The sequence below is a fragment of the Belonocnema kinseyi genome, chromosome 1, assembly GCF_010883055.1.
Source record: "Belonocnema kinseyi isolate 2016_QV_RU_SX_M_011 chromosome 1, B_treatae_v1, whole genome shotgun sequence".
Classification (NCBI taxonomy): domain Eukaryota; kingdom Metazoa; phylum Arthropoda; class Insecta; order Hymenoptera; family Cynipidae; genus Belonocnema; species Belonocnema kinseyi.
The window spans coordinates 134245421-134263978 of record NC_046657.1 but is presented as its reverse complement, the minus strand read 5'-3'; the positions used below and the strand labels follow the sequence as shown (position 1 = coordinate 134263978).

Sequence of the window (18558 nt, the reverse complement as noted above, 5' to 3'; positions counted from 1 at the left end):
AGTTGCTACAGGCTCGCCTCAGGCAAATGGACAAGTCGAGAGAGTAAATCGAACTCTAAAACCTATGTTAGGAAAATTGTCAGACATTTAAGTTGGAAAAAATTGGACTAAAACCCTATCTGAAATTGAATTTGCTTTTAATAATTTAGTACACAAAACAACCGGAGAAAGTCCCAGTATTTTATTGTTTGGTATTCCTCAACGAGGTAAAGTGCACGATCCTATAGCTGAATTCTTAATCAATGATGTAAATTGCGAAAAAAGAAACTTAAAAGAGATAAGAGATAAGGCCAGTAAGAAAATGATTGAAAAACAAAATCAGGTAATAGCTCAAGCCAATAAAAAGCGAAAAGGCGCAGTAGTCTATGAAGTGGATGACTACGTCATGATAAAAAATTATGATAACACAGTAGGTATTTCTCCAAAAGTAATTCCACAGTTTAAAGGTCCTTATCAAGTGACTAAAGTTTTACGTAATAACAGATACGTTATTGCTGATATACCCGGTCTTCAAGTTACTCAGAAAAAATATGAAGGTGTTTGGGAACCAGCAAATATGCGTTTATGGCGAAAGAACATCTATCCATTGAATAACTGAATTACGGCATATTTCCATTCAAATATTGTATTGCTATTTTATATTATGATTATTTCCAATATGTATCTACGTTTTATACTGTATTTGATTTTATTATGCATTTGATTTTACTACGTATTTCATTTTATTATTTATTTGAAAAATAATAATAATAATAAATTTTATCGAACGACTTTGCTATACGTTCGAGGACGAACGATGGTCAGGAATGGCCGAGCTGTAAGAGTATGAGTATGCTATACGTGTGAGCCCTACTACATGTGGCATGAGAGTGTGTGCGTGTGCGTCCAGCTTATGCGAATGAACGCAAGATTTGACGGCGTTGTGATCGCTCATGAGGTCACGAATATACGACCGGCGGCGAGGTGCGACACTCTTTGTTTGACCCTGCTCTCGAGCGCATGGCGCTAAGTTACTCTTTTAACATGTAATCAATAAAATTAAGTTTATACCAAGTGGCCTCCTGCAATTAGTCGCCCACCCTTACAAATTGAAAATTTTTGAAAGACTTTAATATACCATTTTTTATTTAGAAAGATTTTAGAATTAAATTTTACTTCTTCCAAAAAAGGCTCGATACTTTTTTTTCTTCAAATATTTATAAATTTGATAAAATATGTAAAAGTAATAAACAATGAAAAATTCAAGTGAAAAATGCTTAAATAACCTTCATGACCTAAACGATTTTCTGCTGTACAAAAATCTCCATCAAGTGAGCAGTTTTCAATGTATCCAATTCTTTTATATGATACAACAATAATTTAAAATATGTGAAACATTAAATTAAGTTTCACTTATTTGACAAGGGATTTAATACTTTTTGTTTGTAAATATTTAAAACGCTTAAAAACGACTCAAAAGTAATAAATAATCAAGAAAAGTTGCAAGTACAAAAATACTTGAATAATATCAATAACAAAAAATAATCTTCTACTATACGAAAACTCATAAACCGCACAGTTCTCGATTGATTTAATTCTTTTATGATAATTTTAACTCAGTTTTTAAATTTAAATAAGAATCCCTAAACAGTAATTTAAAATATGTAGACAAAAATTGATCCTCAGTTTGAATATTACCTATTTCAAAAAGTGATCGATACTTTATTTTTATTTCAAATATAAAATACTTTGAAATCAGAAGAAAAAGAATTCTGTAAAGAAACGTGGAAAAAGCTATTATAAACCTAGACGCGGCACGGGTATAGTTCGAGAAACTAGCTATATACGGCGCTCTCGGCGAAAATGGCGATCCCCCCATGCCTCTCAACACGTAGATCGTGCAAACCAAGTACTTTGCCCCCGCACTCCTCTCGGTAAACAAGTGATTCGAATAGCCGCTACTTAGTCGGTAAATACTTAAAAATATAAAATAAAAATTTTATATTGAAGATTTTTAAATTATTATTTTCAATGAATGAATCAATTATTTGAATAAATTTGGCATGGTGCAAATATGTAGTTGCACAAGATGTACTCTTGAATTTAATTAAAACTTAATTATATCGTACTTAATATTTGTAACTGCTACTTTTTATGGAAAAATTAGTCGTTTTGTAATTAAAATGTATTCTCTATGAATAATATTATTTTATTGTTTTTAAAAAGAGGCGGTAGAAATTCTACTAAGTGAAAGTATACATTTGAAAATTCAACAAACGAGAATGAAATGTTCGCGTTTATACACATGAAAATTTTATATACACTTATATTTATTTAAAAAATTTAAAGTTTTAATTGATAAACATATTAGTTGAAATTGACAATAATTAATTTTTTAAATTAAATATGATTCTATAGCGTTCTCGCGTGTAGAATTAACGATTTAGAGTTTTGAGACGTAGAGTTAAATTTTATAGAATGACTACCGTCGCCCTCAAGATTATTAATTTGAGTCAACAATAATTCGTAAATTTTTATGTTTGCGTAGTTAATTATGAATTAAATAAATTATAATTAAAAGATAAAATTGTATAATAGAATTATTTTTTATTATACTTGATTTTTTATATACAGTGAGACTCTATAGCCATTTCGAGAATTGATGCCACGCCGCAGGTAGGTGTAACAGGAACTGCCCGGGGTGCGCGGGGTCAGCGATTGTCACTCAGGCGAGCACTGAGGAGTGAACAAACAAAATCGGAGCGGGCTATAATGAGTTAGTTCCCACCCACCGTCAGCCCCAAAGTCGACGCAATAGAAGAGTTTCACTGTAATATTTTATAGAATTTTTTTTTACTATTCGGTTTTTTCGTGGTTAAAAATTACTTTTTTCTCTGGAAATTGCAATTTATATATTTTTTATTAGAAAAATTATCCTTCATAAGTTGAAAATTCAACTATTTGATAGGAAAATAATTTTTTGTTTGTGAAAAATTCGTCATTTTGGTAAGAAAATTAATCTTCTTTGTTGAAAATTCATTAGATATTTCGACTTTAAATTTTAGGAATTTAAAATGTTTCATATTCAATTCAAATCACTTGAAAGTGAGTTTTAAGTAAAGACTGATACGAGAATTCTTATTAGCTGTAAGGCACAGCGTAAGTTACAAGTTTGAGATAATAAAAGACCATGTGATGCTATTCGTGACCGTCTTACCTAAAAACCAGCTGATGTGTAAAATGTGAAAATTATTTCGAAAATATTTATGAAAAAATGAATTACCTTTTCAAACCCTTAAATTCTCTAATTAGATAGTTTTTCTTTGTTAATCCTTGGTGGGAAATTTATTACAAGTAAGAAAAATTATAACTATTTTTACAGGAAAAAAACAATGAATATAATCATTTTTAAAATATTAAGAAATTCAGGTCGCCGTTTTAATCAAGGAAACAAATTTCTGGTCATTTTCCTGTTTGCAAAAAAATTATTTAATTCTTTTATTTCCTTGGAATTCTTTGCTTTTACATTTTGTTTTGTAATAGCCTTAATTGCTGAGATGCACCCCTATAAGCCTCATGTTTCTTTTGAATTTTGTTGGATTCTTCGAATTCCTTGAATCATTTATGAACTATTTAGATTTCTTTGTAGCTGCTCATCCAATATGGCTGATGTTAATGTGTCGATGTGCCGAGGGTGAATGATTTTAGTAACATGGTTTATCAGCTTTCTGTTTTTATTTCCTTTTTTCTATTTAGGTAATCGACACAATTTGCACCTTACTTTGCTGGCATTCATATCCAACCTGATCGTTTACGGTAGATGTCGATTTCTTTCTGGGAGAAAAACTGCATTTGCAGGCCTAGTTTACCGGCCCAACATTCTAACGGTTGCCACAGCTGCACAGTATACACGAGTTTGCATCTCTAAAGCAGTTTTTGCTACGATCAAATACGTAGGTAAAACCTTGCTGTCGAGATGTGCTATTAGTGCACGCAAATCATTTCTGATGTTTATTTTGGGCAGCGAATGCCTTAGTTTTGGTTCTACATATCTGAACTCTAGTAAAGCATGACCAAAATTCCTTTCGAGGAGCTGCTGTTTTTCTGGTATTTCCCTATCCACATCATCGTTATTAATATCCGGATGTTGTTCTAATCGATCCGGTACATGATGTTCCTTATCCCTATCACCTATTCCTTCAGCATCAATCAAGTCTTCGTTGTCCACATCTTCCAAGGCGAGTTCATCAATAGGAAGCTTCTGTTCCACTTCCATCTTGATAGCAGTTATTTGAACAGCCGAAAGCAGTCTGTTTATACATATTGAGCGTTTCTGGTCTACCAGATTCTGCTTAATTTATTTTTGTGGCTAGCTCTGAGTATTTAAGTAAGAAAAGTCTATAATGTTCTCTCATCAGACTTTGCCCACATTTCTCTGCCAAAAAAGAAAGGCGCATAATATCTCTGTTTATATGGTATGTCCATTTTCCTCGCTTTTTTGGTTACTGAACCTCTGCTTCTGCCTCTGCATCAATAGGTTGAGGAAGAACTTCCATTGCTCCTGCTCGAGCGTTTGACGCGGCTTCCTCTAACTGATGTTCATTGCCATCGTTTTTCCACGCCAAATAAACCTGTTGTTTATTCTCCATTGCTCGGTCTTCTATCACGTGTAGATTAGTTCCGATGTCCTTCACCTTTGCAATAAGATCTCTTAGTGTGACTTTCTCTATATTAGGATACTTTGCGGCATATTTCGTTCTTAAATTGTATGCTTTTTCCATTTTCGTTTCAAACTGCGCAACTTCGTAATAGAGACGGACCAATTCCTCTTTCATTGTGGTATCCCAATTGATGCTCTCCCACGGTATTTCTGTCGAGGTAGTTGACTGCAAATAGCTAACGCTAGCCAAAGCATCCTCAGAAGGCACTGTTGATGTTCCACTGCTTACCGTTTGTCGCAGTTGTTTTCGCTGGCCAGCTGTTTGATTAGTGAGATCCGCCTGACCATCTCGCAGCTCACCATTGCCATCGTTCCGCATACTGTGGTCTCTAGTTGTAGCTCCAGGGGCGCCCCGGCGATCCTCGGGAAGCCACATGCGTTTAAATATTTTTAATATGCTTCCCATTATTATTTGGGTTTTGGTGTTCTGCTTAGTCCCTCTCCGCTTCGTCATCAGACTATTCGGCATGGGAAACCCTGTCAGTAGCAATGCTACCGCCAACAGATCCGTCAAAGTAATGAGAGGAAAGCTAAAGCCCTACCGCGACATCAACACAAGAATACCTTCGGTAGGGACATTATTATTATTATCATTATTATTATTGGAAATAAAGTGTACAATTTTTACCTAATTTATAATATTCTACATAATGCGCCATTGTCATATTTTTCTCTTACGTTACAATAAAACAAATATGTACAAGGACAAGTCTATAATTTCATAAGAGTTTCATTTATTGTAGAAGGCATGATAATAATGTTAAAGAAATGTTCATTAATGACATTAAGAACGGCCCGGAACCCCATCAACCTGAATGTTGATTGTGAGAGTGTAGGTTTAATGATTGTTCACTTAAGGAATTTTTCTTGTTTAAAAATTCGTTTAAAATAACAGTAAGCACCGAACGAAATTTGAAAATATACCGCTAAATATCAGACGTTATAAATATTTGAATTACTATAGATAGTTAATAATTGATAGTAGTAGATAATTGATATTAGGAGAAATTAAAAATAATGTCAAAAAACACAATGATTGGCGACGATGACACAGTGATTAGCATATACCAATGATTGTATGATTGGCCAGTGAACGGAGGCTGACTCGACGTGAAACTTTCTAATATTTCAAATGATTCTACATAGGAAGTTTTAGATTCAGTTTCTGCACAGATATTCGTCTTGAAAGTGAAGTATAAATTTTCCAATGGTAAAAGGAAATGTACCCTAACTTTCTGTCGGTAGTTAAATATTCATTAGAAAAATCTATTGGATTGAAATACAAGCGCTTGTCTTAAGAAAAAGGCTACGTGACTTCTTATTATTTTTTTTTTCAAGCGAAACTTTGAAAGAGAAATTTGAATAATGAAATTTGATTAATTTGATTTATGAGAAAAAGTTTATTTGTTTAATGTTAAGATATATTGTAATGTTTTATCTCTTTTAAATAATTAAGGTTATTCGGAAACTTCATTATGTATGAAATCTATTTATTTTTAATGAAATTGCAGGCGTTCAGTTTAATGGATCACGATAAAGATGGCATCGTTAGCAAAAGTGATTTGCGTTTCACCTTCGATCAGGTGGGACGTCTTGCCAACGAGAAGGAATTAGATGAGATGATTGGAGAAGCATCTGGTCCCATTAACTTTACCCAATTACTCAACCTTTTCGCTACTCGTATGTCAGGATCTGGAGGTAAGATGAACCAAAATTTAACATATTGGTAAATACATATGAAAAGGGAACAATTTTGCGACATGCGAGTAGGACGACACATAATGGTTTGTTGAATATTATTCACAATTCAGAAGTAAAAAATCTTTTAACCTCATATTGAATATGTGTAATGCAAACCGATTATAAGTGCAGCAGCAAAACATTGTTAAATTGACTTCTTATTCTCAAATATTATTTTAACAAATTGAATCATAGGCATTCAGTGTATATGACGCATCGTATTCAGTAATATTGCAGATGTTCCTTTTGTCTTTCGGAACATAGTGAACAACTGTGAGCACATTTCTCTTACTTTTACGTGACTCCACACAGAAAAAAACAAAAGTTGAAATGTGATGCAGGCGATGGACTATTTACTGAGTGGCAATAAGTGAGAAGTAATAGCTAACTAAGAACTAGTTCTCCGAAGTCAAGAGAAACTTCTGATAATCTGGACAGATCATGCGAAATTTGTCCAAATCTTAGGAAATCTTGCTTACTGTCGGAGAGTCACGAAAGTTCTTCTAAACTGATCTCAAATCAGCTTCGATCATTGCCCTAGTAACATGGAATATTGCCTGAATATTTAACAAATATTTCCTGTCATATTCCTAATATGGGTGGAAATGTGGTAGAAATATGGATACAATATCTATATGTCCACTTTTTGCAATATGAGGTCGATATCTTCGGTGGTTTCGTACCAAAAGTGTCCGCTAGATGGCAATACAGGAGGAAGTTTACTAGCTATCTACCATAATGATAACTTTGAGATAACTATAATGATCACCTCGAGAATTTATTCCTTCTGATAATTATGCAATTTTCTGAGGGACAAGAACACGATGCTTTTCGTTCGAGATCGCTAAGTGACACAGAGCTAAGCAAAGTGTCCTTTTTTCATAAAATCCTAAGATTTTGGGGCGAAGAGCACTTAATTAATTCTCTGCCAGAATGCTTTACTTAATTTAATTTTAAAAATCATATCACAAAATATGAATGCTCGAGATATCGACAAAGAAACACAAGGCAACCTTCAGGATCACTCGGCTCTTGCAGCACAAAAACAACTGATATTCTAAAAGAAACGACCGAACGCCATTCTTCATGCATTGTTTTCAATATCTCAACTAAAATAAATTAAGCTATCAAGAAAAACCTTTTTCAGAAGTCGTGAAAAATAAATTGCCAATGGGAAATGTCTGCATTGAGCTATAACGTACAACTGGCGCAGTAATGGCCCAGTGGTCTTGCCAACGTCCAGCGAAATCTTGGCGGACCAGTGCTGGCGCAGTACTGGGTGAATTGGCCATGCCAACGCCTAGCCAATACTTGGCGAACAAGTACTGGAGCAGTACTGGGGGAATTGCAGTTCAATCACTGTACCGATATTGGCACAAATCATTAATTAAAAATCAAGTATATATATGGTATATACACAGCATCTCTCAAGAACAGCCATGTCAGTGCTGTGCAGGAGATTTCTGAAGATTCTGTGTGGAATTTCATATCAATATTTTCAATATAAGACGTAAATTTTAATCGAGTTTTCATAAATTCTTACGGCTACCGTCATTTTTGCTGGATTCGTAATAAATATACAGAAATTCATACGCAAAATAAAGCTAAGCGTCGGCTTAACTCTGTTTAATCTTCGTGTCTAGTACTGCGCCAGTACTGCTCGCAAGCACTGGTGCAGTACTCACAGCCGGTACCGAACATAGTAATGATCCTAAGGTCCTGCCAGCACTGTGCCACTACTGGCGGTCAGTATTGCTGTGACGCTGCCAGTGCTGGCGCAGTACTGCGCCAATAGTCAATTTCCCATTGGGTTGTTTATTAGGTCGCTTTGAAAAAGAACATTGTTTTAAAATACCATGAAGAAGAAGACATCTCAGTAAAATGCTACGAAAAAAATATATCTCGATAAATGCTGAGAAAAAATCTTTTTTCTATAAGCGCCGTGAAAAGAAACCTTACTTATGAAAAAACCGTAAAAAACAACCTTTAAAAAAAAGCCGTGAAAAAAGACCGCATTCTTTAAAAACTTTTAATTAAACTGTTTTATTCCAAGAAAAAACTATAATAATTATTTTGCCGTAAAAAAGTATTATTTGTGGACTATGCAAAAAACTATAAATAAATATCAAGTTAAAATCGTGTGTTTTACGCTGTCACACAGTGGTCAAAAATCGGAAAAAGGTGGCCAAAATTAGGAAACCTTCATAAAATGGGCTAAATTCGATTACTTACGGGTTTTTCAGGTCGCTGATTACAAATCCGATGTCAAAAAGTCCGGAAACAAATGGCGAAATCCAATATGGCGCACGAGTTTGCCTGATAAACTTTCGATTATTTTCAAAATTGGTATGACGGACTTTTCAAGGTTGCTGGTTACGAATCCGATATCGGAAATTCTAATAACAAAATGGCAGATCCAATATAGCGGATGAGTATGCTAAATAAACGTTCGATTACTTTCAAAATTGGTATAACGGGGTTTTGAAGGTTGCTGATTACGAATCTGTTCTAAAAAATTCCAAAAACAAAACGGCGGATCCAATATGGTAAACGAGTATGCTAAATAAACTTTCGATTCTTTTCAAAATTAGTATAACGGGATTTTCATGGTCGCTGATTACGAATCCAAAGGCAAAAATTAGTTTAAAAATAAATTAGCCATGGATCTAATATAGCGGACCTTTATAAAGGACCTATAAGGTCATTTTGAAGAATTACTAGAATCTAATCGTTGATCAGCGATCGTAATCAGCGACCCCAAAAACACCTGAGTATAGATTTTGAAGCTCATATTTATTTTTGTTTCAAAATTTTGAAACAGACATCTTGAATCTGCTATCTTGCATTTGAATATTTCCAAATTCTTACTTAAAATTCGTAATTCGCGATCTCAAAAAACCCAGGATAAAAAGTTTCAACGTCATATATCTCTTCATTCAAAATTTTGAAATCGCTATCTTGAATCCACCCTCTTGAATTAACCTAAACTCTTGAGTTAACCTAAACAATAAAATAATTTAATGTTAAATTATATAACATATTTCATTATTAATAAAATAATAAACCATTATAATTATAACAGTAGGAAAAAGTAATTATTCACCTGCAGAAATGATGTGAAAAGATTTGCTTCCCAAGCGTTTTCATAAGTATTTTTTGACGATGCCTTCTTAATAAGTTACTTATCACGGTTATTTCATGAAGAAGTTTTTTTCACGGCGTTTTCACAAAAAATATTTTTTTTATGGCTGACATATATTTTTGTTTATCACATTTTATAGAGATGAGTTTTTTTCATGGCGTTATGATAAGAAGTGTTTTTTTCACAGCGATATACTTTACGGGTTCATTCTCCTAAGGATCGGCGATATACGCGTAAACACATCAGTCTTGCAAGGCGATGGCGCATCTCGAGCAAGGAGGGACAACCCCCTGGGGTGCGTTCCAGGCGATCACTCGGGTGAATTGGTGGGTGAAGTAAAGAAGTGGGCGGAGTTTACCAGGGTGAAGTGGAAGGACAACGGTAGAATGAACGGTTTCGAGTGTGTGTCGAGTGTATGTTTGGTGAAAGATGATTGAAGGTACGTTACACAAAAGTTTAAACAATGCAAGAAAAGGATATAAAGATTGTAATTTCTGCTTCAGCAATGAGGTCATTGTTATTCTAAACAGTGATGTGTTCAATAATAGTGGAAAGTGATGAAGATACTAAACTTTAGATGATGAAGATACTAAATTTTAGTCTGCTACAAAACTTGCGATTCCCGCCACTTCCGCCCACCAATTCCACTGTTCACTCACTCACTCTTCACCCGAGTGATCTTTAAACGGTTCACCTGAGTTAAGCCCAACACTCACCTAACGTCAGAAATAGAAATATTGAAATAAAGCCATTTTATTATTTAGTGTGTATGCAAATTATTCGACTTTATAGAAATTCTCTGTGATAATTAGAAACATAAAACGAGACTTTTCATTTAATTGTTTTTAAAACAAAAAGTTATTATTCTATCTAAAACTAGCTGATGCTATTATTATACTAGTGTTTTAATAAGGATGTACAATTTCATAGAAAGCTTGATTAAAAAACGTTAAAGATATAGCAAGTCCAAGTATGTGCATATAAAATGGAGAATTAACTCGTGAAATACAACATTTAAATTAAATTTTCTTCATTAAAGTTGAAATAGGCCTGAAAAAAGATTCTTTTATTTCTTAAAGTAAATGCATTAATTTAAAAAAACCAAAACGTGAAAAAATACAAAACCTCGATTTTAAGAAGATAAATTTCTTCTGTCCGCAAAAATGTTTCAGCCCGCATTAAATGTTTTAGCAGCCTCCATCACTGCTTTGTACAGAAGCGTTTATTTGCCTACTTCTTCGTGCTCCCTGACCATTTTAAACAGAGTGTCTCCTCCATTTACGACTCCAAAAAGAAGTCTAAAGGTTCATGCTTTTGTTCATATGAATAAGCTTTCGTGTTCCAATATCAAGGGGTCTGAACTTGCCCTTCGTACGTGGAGCCACTCCAAATAAATTGAATATATGCACTTCGAAGGTATCGCTGCGGTGGCCAACTATGAACTAACAGTGATGTGAAAAATTATTGCGCCTTATGGAACAATCTAAAAGACGCACAAAAGGAATTCGAAATATAATCAAAAGTTTTCAGCTTCATGAGTACAGGTATATTTAAATTTTCGTTAATTGAATTTCGCTCTTTATTTTGTGCAAAAATCCCTTTTAAAAACTACTTCATAATTGTTTTCACTGCTCCAAATTATAAGAATCAACATAAGTTTACCCACAATCACTATTTTAAGTCCACTTTAAACAGAAACTTTCAAAAATTTAACTTTTTATAAGCTTAGCCAGAGAGTTTCCATTTAAAAGACATCACCGTGAGTTCGTCGCCTCGCGCGCTGCCAATCATTTTTGAATTTTTATTTGGGAATTGCACATCACATTCTAAAAGTGTCTCTGTGGTAGGCCCAGGTATATATAGGTCTCTCTAGCGCCAAGGTGCCATATAGCACTTCTGTCGACGAGCTCAGGTTCTTCGGAGGTGCTATCAAGTTTTCCTCGCTTTAAATAAACTTTGGAGGCGCATTTTCCTAACCCAAATTTAAGTTCAATTTCTTAAGTGCATCGTGCGACAATAGCTAGAGCTAGATGTAGTTGCTTTTTGTTTTTAGCATAGATCTTGAGATAACCGATGTAAGATACATGAGTGAACTTACGCGTTCGATTTCCAGGATTTCCGCAAAATTACCCATAAAAATGGCGAAGTGCGATGATAAGTCTATTTGAGATTAAACCAAAAGCTTTCTCGTAATCAATCCAGGCCATGGAGAGGTCGCGCTAAGAGGATGCTGCGCCTTGGCAGATACATCTTTCGATAAGCGGGTTCTCCCGACATCCTGCTACGCCTTTATTGGAGCCGCGTTGTTCGTAAATTTTTTGCCACACAGGTTCTGTCGTCCGAATACTGCTATTACTTAGAATAACTGTGAAAATCTTATACAGTGTGTTCAGACAAGTGATAGTCCTGATATTCTCCGGGTCAGCTAAGTTGCCCATCTTTGGCAGAAGCATTGCGCGCCCTTTCACCAATTACTCTGGAATAGGCTCTTTCGACTTTAGATGTCAGGTGAAAATGCGGGCCAGCTGCTGGCGGACTTCGTAGACTTCTCTCCAAAATGATTTGACTTCCTCTAGTTTGGGTAGATAGTCGACACTAATTGGAGGATCTTGGAAGAGTCGAGATGGGTCATAGAAAAACGGTTGCTTTCCGCCAACCCATTTCTCTGCGCTTAAGACTTTTTATGTAGTCAATCACACACTGAATGCGGGACACGTTCTGTCCTGCCCAGCCAATCTTTGTGGTGAGTTGATGCATTTATTTTTTTGTCTTATAACTAGCCTTTGATTTTGTTTTACGGTTTGCATCTTTCGAAACTCTCGCTGCATAATAAATATCACAATTGATTCTTCAGAGGTGAGATTCTTTAGAAAATCTCCACGAAGCTCGTTATCCAGTCCAGCCAGATCTTTGGACTTGAGAGAAACAGTAGTTTTTTAGTGTCGCCTCTTTTTCCCTAGTGCTGGATTGTTGTGGCTGCGGAAGAGCAGGTGCTCCGCTTACATAGTCCCTTATCCGACACAGTCCCTTATCCGGAGTTGTTCGGCATGGTTTTTCAGCTGTTGATGCGAATTATGGGCGAGCTTTGAGTGTTTCGTGCACAAAATAGCATGCAGTCGAGCCAAGTAACCTCCTCATTCAGGGCCATTCTGGCATCGTAGCACTCTGGCAAGTTGCCATTTAGTCGATTGGCTCCCCCAACTCTAGAGTAGCTAGTATTGTTGTCCAATCGATTCTCGGGAGATCTGTGCGTCCGATTGTTTTTAACCGCACTTAATACAAAGCATGCTTGTTGTTATCATTGTCATAATCATTCTCCTTGACTTTGAGAAGCGAACAATGTTCGTTATCGAGTTTTTAGCAGCAACTGACAAAATCATCATAGCTGAGGTAAATGAACAGAAAAAGAGGTATACAGACCTTATAAGGGAGTTGCGAGGGTTGTACCTGGAATATTCTTTTAAACTAATCGTCTTTATCATATTTGATCTCGGAGGAACCAAGATTTCGCTGCTTAATAGCCTGCAAAGCATCCCTGCGTGTCAACAATACGCTAAAAATCTGGCGGGGAAAATGCAGAAGGCGGTTTTCCTTAGGTCGTTCTATATGCTCAGGTTGCACAAGACTTTTGCCGGATGGTCGTATTGATTCCGTCATAGGCTCTAATCACATATCTCACGGCCGTGAGACGTAGTTATGGCTGAAATTGTACCGCGATTTAGTTGGGATACGTTGCAGTTTTTCAAATTAGCACCCGCTCCCGGCGAAATCCTGCGGTTGTCCTTACGACAAACTTTTTTTATATATACATAAATTAGATTTTTCTAAAAAAAGATCTTCTCAATTTGCTTCACTAAGACTCGAGCCACAGAACTTCCGATTGCTAGACGGGTGCTTTTTTAATTAAGCTATTAAAGAGATCGATAGAAAAGTTATTTTTTAGAAATATACGCTATCTCAAGCCAAATGTTACATTCATGATAGGAGTGATTTAAAGGAATCTGTATTATCAATAGATGTAGCTACGATCGATCAGTGTAGATGTCATTTTACAATCTGTTAAAATAAAAATAAAATTATGCATTTAAATCTTCAAATAACAGAAAATACTGAACGTCATTTTTACCGTATGGAAAATAAATTTAAAAATTTTTTAATTGAATTTTTCTGAAAAAAGAATTTTTCACATCGCTCTATTTATATTATAAATCCATATATATCTATTCCCTTATTATAAATGTAACACCTGGCTTCAGGTGGCGTATGTTCCTGAGAAAAGGACTTTTCTTTAGATATCTTAATAATAAGAAATTGATAACACGCTATCAAAATTTAAAAACACGTAGAGAAAACCTTTCGTGTTCTGTAGATTTCTGTGTCTGAACCTGTCGTAGATTTGGGGCCAAAAGTCGATGTCCCTCGCTTCTTTTCATTGCCAAATAAAAAATTGTGCGCACGATAGGCCCATGATGGATGCACGTATGCGGAAGGCCTCTCATTATGTGCGCGCACCTGATCATGCAGGTGCGTCTTTAATTAAGGGTTGTTAGTACCTTTTATAGACATTTAAACATCTAGAAAAATTGCATTGAACGGCAAAGGCAATAAACTGGATAAATAAAAAAGAAGCTCTTACAGAAAACGTAATGGTATTGTTTGCTTCTGTTCGGTACAGTGGTAAGTATCTGATTCGTGATCATGATAACCATATCGATGGCTATCAAAAATCTCAGGGGCGTCATAGCATTTTTACCTACAGAGTTTTAAATCATAAACAAGGGGCATATTGCTTGATGTCGTGTGATCGCACGCGTGCGGGCAAACTGCGATTGCATTCAAACGGATAATTGTTATATTAAAATTGTTTATTCAAGAATAGTTATTTACACTTTTCTGTTTTTTCTTGCGGCTTATAGATAAAAGTTTCAATCCTGATGATCCAAAGCTGATTATGTTCCTTCAAAGATTCTTTAAAATTTTGTTCTATAGGTCCTTTTAACACAATTACCAAGAGATTATCTACAATTATTAAATTTAATTCTTTGCCTCACTTTGTTAAATAAATAATTTTAATCAGAAATATTTTTTATAATTCTCTAACAGTTCTCTTTCAAAAATAATTTCAATGAACGATGAAAAAGTTTTCCTTAATTTGAGAAGTACTTCCTAAAAATGCACAATTTTGAGTGTGAGATTAAAGTAGACTATCGTTAACTCTCGTAGAACAATTTACCTTGAAAATGAATTTATAATACCGTCCACCTAGATCAGAGCTCGTCACTTCAAGCAAGTGCTGTCTGCCACGACAAATGTATGACTGCCACCAAGTTCTTCTGTCATTTTTTTCTTCGTTTTCCAGGAATCGAGCGAACGGTTACGGTCACGGTAAATTATGTCTCGCCGTCATTCACGCCGGGGGGTCTGAAATTTTGTACTCGAATTTCCAATACAATTCATTTCAAATTTCAATTTCATTTTTAATTTACAAAGTGAATCAAATTTTTTTGCAAATTAAACCTCAAATTAGAGCTTAAAAAATGTAAAAAAATTTCAGAGTTTTGAATTAAAATTCATAAAGAATAAAGAAAAACGACGGCCGCCAAAATCCCTACTTCTTTAATTTGAAGAGTGTAAACTCTACTCTATGATGACCGTAAAGGGCTAGGTGGGCAGTATTAGTTTCTTCAACTTATTTATTTTAAAAAGCGGAAAACAATATTAAGTTATTTTTAATTTAATGCAAAGTTTGGCAAAAATATAACAACTGTCGTGTAATCTCAAAATTTTAGTATCAATTTTCGTGTAACTATGTATCGTAAAATTAAAATTTAAATATTGTCCACCTGGATATTTGAGGGAAAATGAGTATGATAAAAATTTCAAAAAGATTACTTATTTCAGCTTTATAAATACTCAAATCTAAAATCAGTTTTTTTCTATCAAATCAAAACTGTGCGGCTTATGGCCTAATTAATTTAGATGAACGATATTTTGACAGTTTGCACTTTAAGGCAAACCTGCATTATGGAACTAAACTGACCTTTGTTTGTTGGAACAGTCAAAAAGTACAATCCTTAGCTGCCTCTGAAATAAAAATGAATTATTATTTATATGATAAAAAACTTTATATTCAAGAAAGGTAGACAGACAGACAAGAGGCAGCACCTACCTCCTTTATATTCTAACCTCCATATTCAAATTACACTTTTAAATTTGACGTAATTCAACATATATTTATGAAGAAAATACTTATGGTATATTACATTGGCAACTCTCGTTTCACCACGCTTCTCTATTTTAGCCGATTTTTTAAACGTAAATTTATAAACAAGCTCATGAGTTAACGTCATTTTGAGAGCACAGTTAAAAAACTCTCAATTTTGAGCCTCCTAGGTTTACTAAATGGACGTACTAAATTAAATAATTTTTGAAAATAAATAATATGTTTTTTTTTTAATTGTGTGGATGCGTGATAAGTACATTTCAAAAGTTATATTACTAATTGCTAACACTTGCTTTTTCTCAAAATATAATCAAGTTTTAAAAATGCTTTTCCTGTGTTCATTGGGAAACCCTTCGACGGTTCATACAGTCTTCTGTCAGTTTTCCCCCCTAATCTTCTATGTCAAGATTCATCGAATATTCGGTCATTTTGGGTTAGGATTTTCTCATTTTGCATTACAATTTTCTTAATTTGAGTGGACCTTTTCTCAAAACACATAATCTTAATCTACAAAAAATTAAATATTTCAAAAAGAAAAGCCGAAAAACAATACCATAGGTTGTAACAGGAATAGTTCTCTGCATTTTATTTACTTCAACTGCATTGTTAAAAGTAAATATTTTCAATTCGAAAGGCGAAAATAAGATATCGATTTTAATAAAGTGAGGTTAGGTTTGGCGTTTCATAATGAAAAATATAAATTATTAGTACGCAGCTCTCGGTTCGACGTCCCTAGTCCAACAATTAAATAAATGGGGCGTAGCACAGACGATCAACAAAATAAGCACTATTAAAATTCACTAAGTCACCACATAAAACTGACGATGACAAAAGGTGGAAGCCGCGCAAGCGAGAAGCGGGCTTAAATAATTTGTTAGGATAAAAGTGACTATATTGCCCAATTTGAAAGACTTTCGTAGTTTGGGATGTCCTTTAATAGAACATTGAAAATCCAGCTGCCATATTGGAATCGTCATTTTGAATTTCAATTTTTTTACATTCTCATCATTTATGATTGAGAAAGTATTAAAATTGTCCGAAATTGTACACCGCAGTTTTTCAACGGATATTCACGTTTTGAGACCCCCTGAATCCAAAAATTCAGTTTTTGCAATGGCGTCTGTCTGCCCGTCCATCCGTCTGTCCGGCCGGCCGTCCATAAGCACGATAACTCCCAAAAAAATGAATTGATTAAATTGATCTTTTTCATAATTTTTTAAGTTCCTAAAAGAAAGGACAAATTCGTTAAACAGCTATTTTGGATAAAAATTCAAAAAGTTAAAAGATTTTCCAAATTTTTTGCACCATGTTTTTATATCAAAAAATTTTACGGATATTCATAGTAAGGTAAATGTGCCAGTCTTCGTCAATGCATGAGTTTTCGGCAGATGGGCATTATTTTACATATTGTAAGCTGTTGTGTTTTTCGTTCTCAGCAAAAATGTTTTTTCCTAAACGCTATTGCCGATCACTCACACATCGAAGTGCCGATAACTGAAGCAGCCAGATCTCTGACTTGCCGATAACCCATGCATTCTCGTATTTATAACTTCGAACTTTTTATAGTATTCATTCTAATAGGGTATGTTACAAGTAATAATTTACCTTTCTAAAGGTACACTTTATTCGATAAACCCCATTTCTTAAGCTTTAAATATGTTTAATATAGTTTTTTAAGCATTTGAAATCTGAAAATCGCCTTAAGGGCATGCTCTTCGTGACTACGTGACCAGCTAGTCCCCGGATATGACCGACATGAGTGTTTAAAATTTGAAAGATTAAATAAAAAGCACTAAAGAACGTTTGTATACATCAATGTGTTTATAGTTTTAAAGAAAGTTCATTTATAAATCGATGAAAAAGGATATTACCATTCGAGTTATAGCACTATGCAGATATTTTTTGGTTTGATGCATTTCGGATTTTTTGGTTCGCGTATATTGAGCACTGACACCAGTTTTGGACTAAATCGTCTAAACCTTTAAAAAAATTAATCTAAGCAATAAAATTTGCACATTCGTTGCAAATCAACAAATAAGTATCTGCATACACGTAACCTATAATTATTTTTGGAGCATTTTTAGCGATTGCTAGCGGAGAGAAAAAGAAACTTTGACCGTCAATAAAGTAGAGATCACGTGACTAAGTTCATTCATAAAAATTTTGTATTGAGAATGAAATGATTTTAATTATTTTCGGTCCTCACTACGTCCAAACGGATTGAGATATCGTGTTCAGGATTTAGGAAGTTATACCGAAAGCACTAAGGAACGTTTGTATATATCAAACTGTTCATAATTACGAAGAAATTTTTCGAGTAAAATACTACAGGAATTAGGAAATAAACTTTTAACGTCGATAAAGTAGATGGCTCGATTTAAAAAAATCGAGGAACATCTTAGAATGTCATACTCGAAAATTCGTCCAAGTCCCATCTTGAGAAATGTGCATCTGCAGAAATAATTAAAATTTTCTAATGGTTATATATTCTTGTAGATTTTTTGTACTGGTATGAAACAATTCTAAGAATAAAAATAAAATTTCGCCCAGGGTCGAAAGATAAGGCGAGTCCGACGCTGAGTCCTGCTGGTTTGTTCACTGTCAACAACAGTTATTAGCTGATCGATTCAACGTCAAGAATTATGGAAGTTGGTTGGAGAACTCCGACGAGTAAATTTTAGCACATTACTGGTGTTGCTATGTTTCCAATTTGAAATTTATCTTTTATTTTTAGGACCAAAAAAATGAAAATCA

At 34.4% G+C, this 18558-nt stretch overlaps 1 protein-coding gene across 1 annotated transcript in view; it reads left to right on the top strand.

Moving 5' to 3' along the window:
* The window catches only part of LOC117166891 (myosin regulatory light chain 2-like), a 144914-nt gene that overhangs the window by 51672 nt on the left and 74684 nt on the right, over window positions 1–18558 (top strand). The window contains exon 3 of the mRNA XM_033351331.1: window positions 6211–6397. Coding sequence (XP_033207222.1) covers window positions 6211–6397 — 187 coding nt within the window. The remainder of the gene's footprint in view (window positions 1–6210; window positions 6398–18558) is intronic.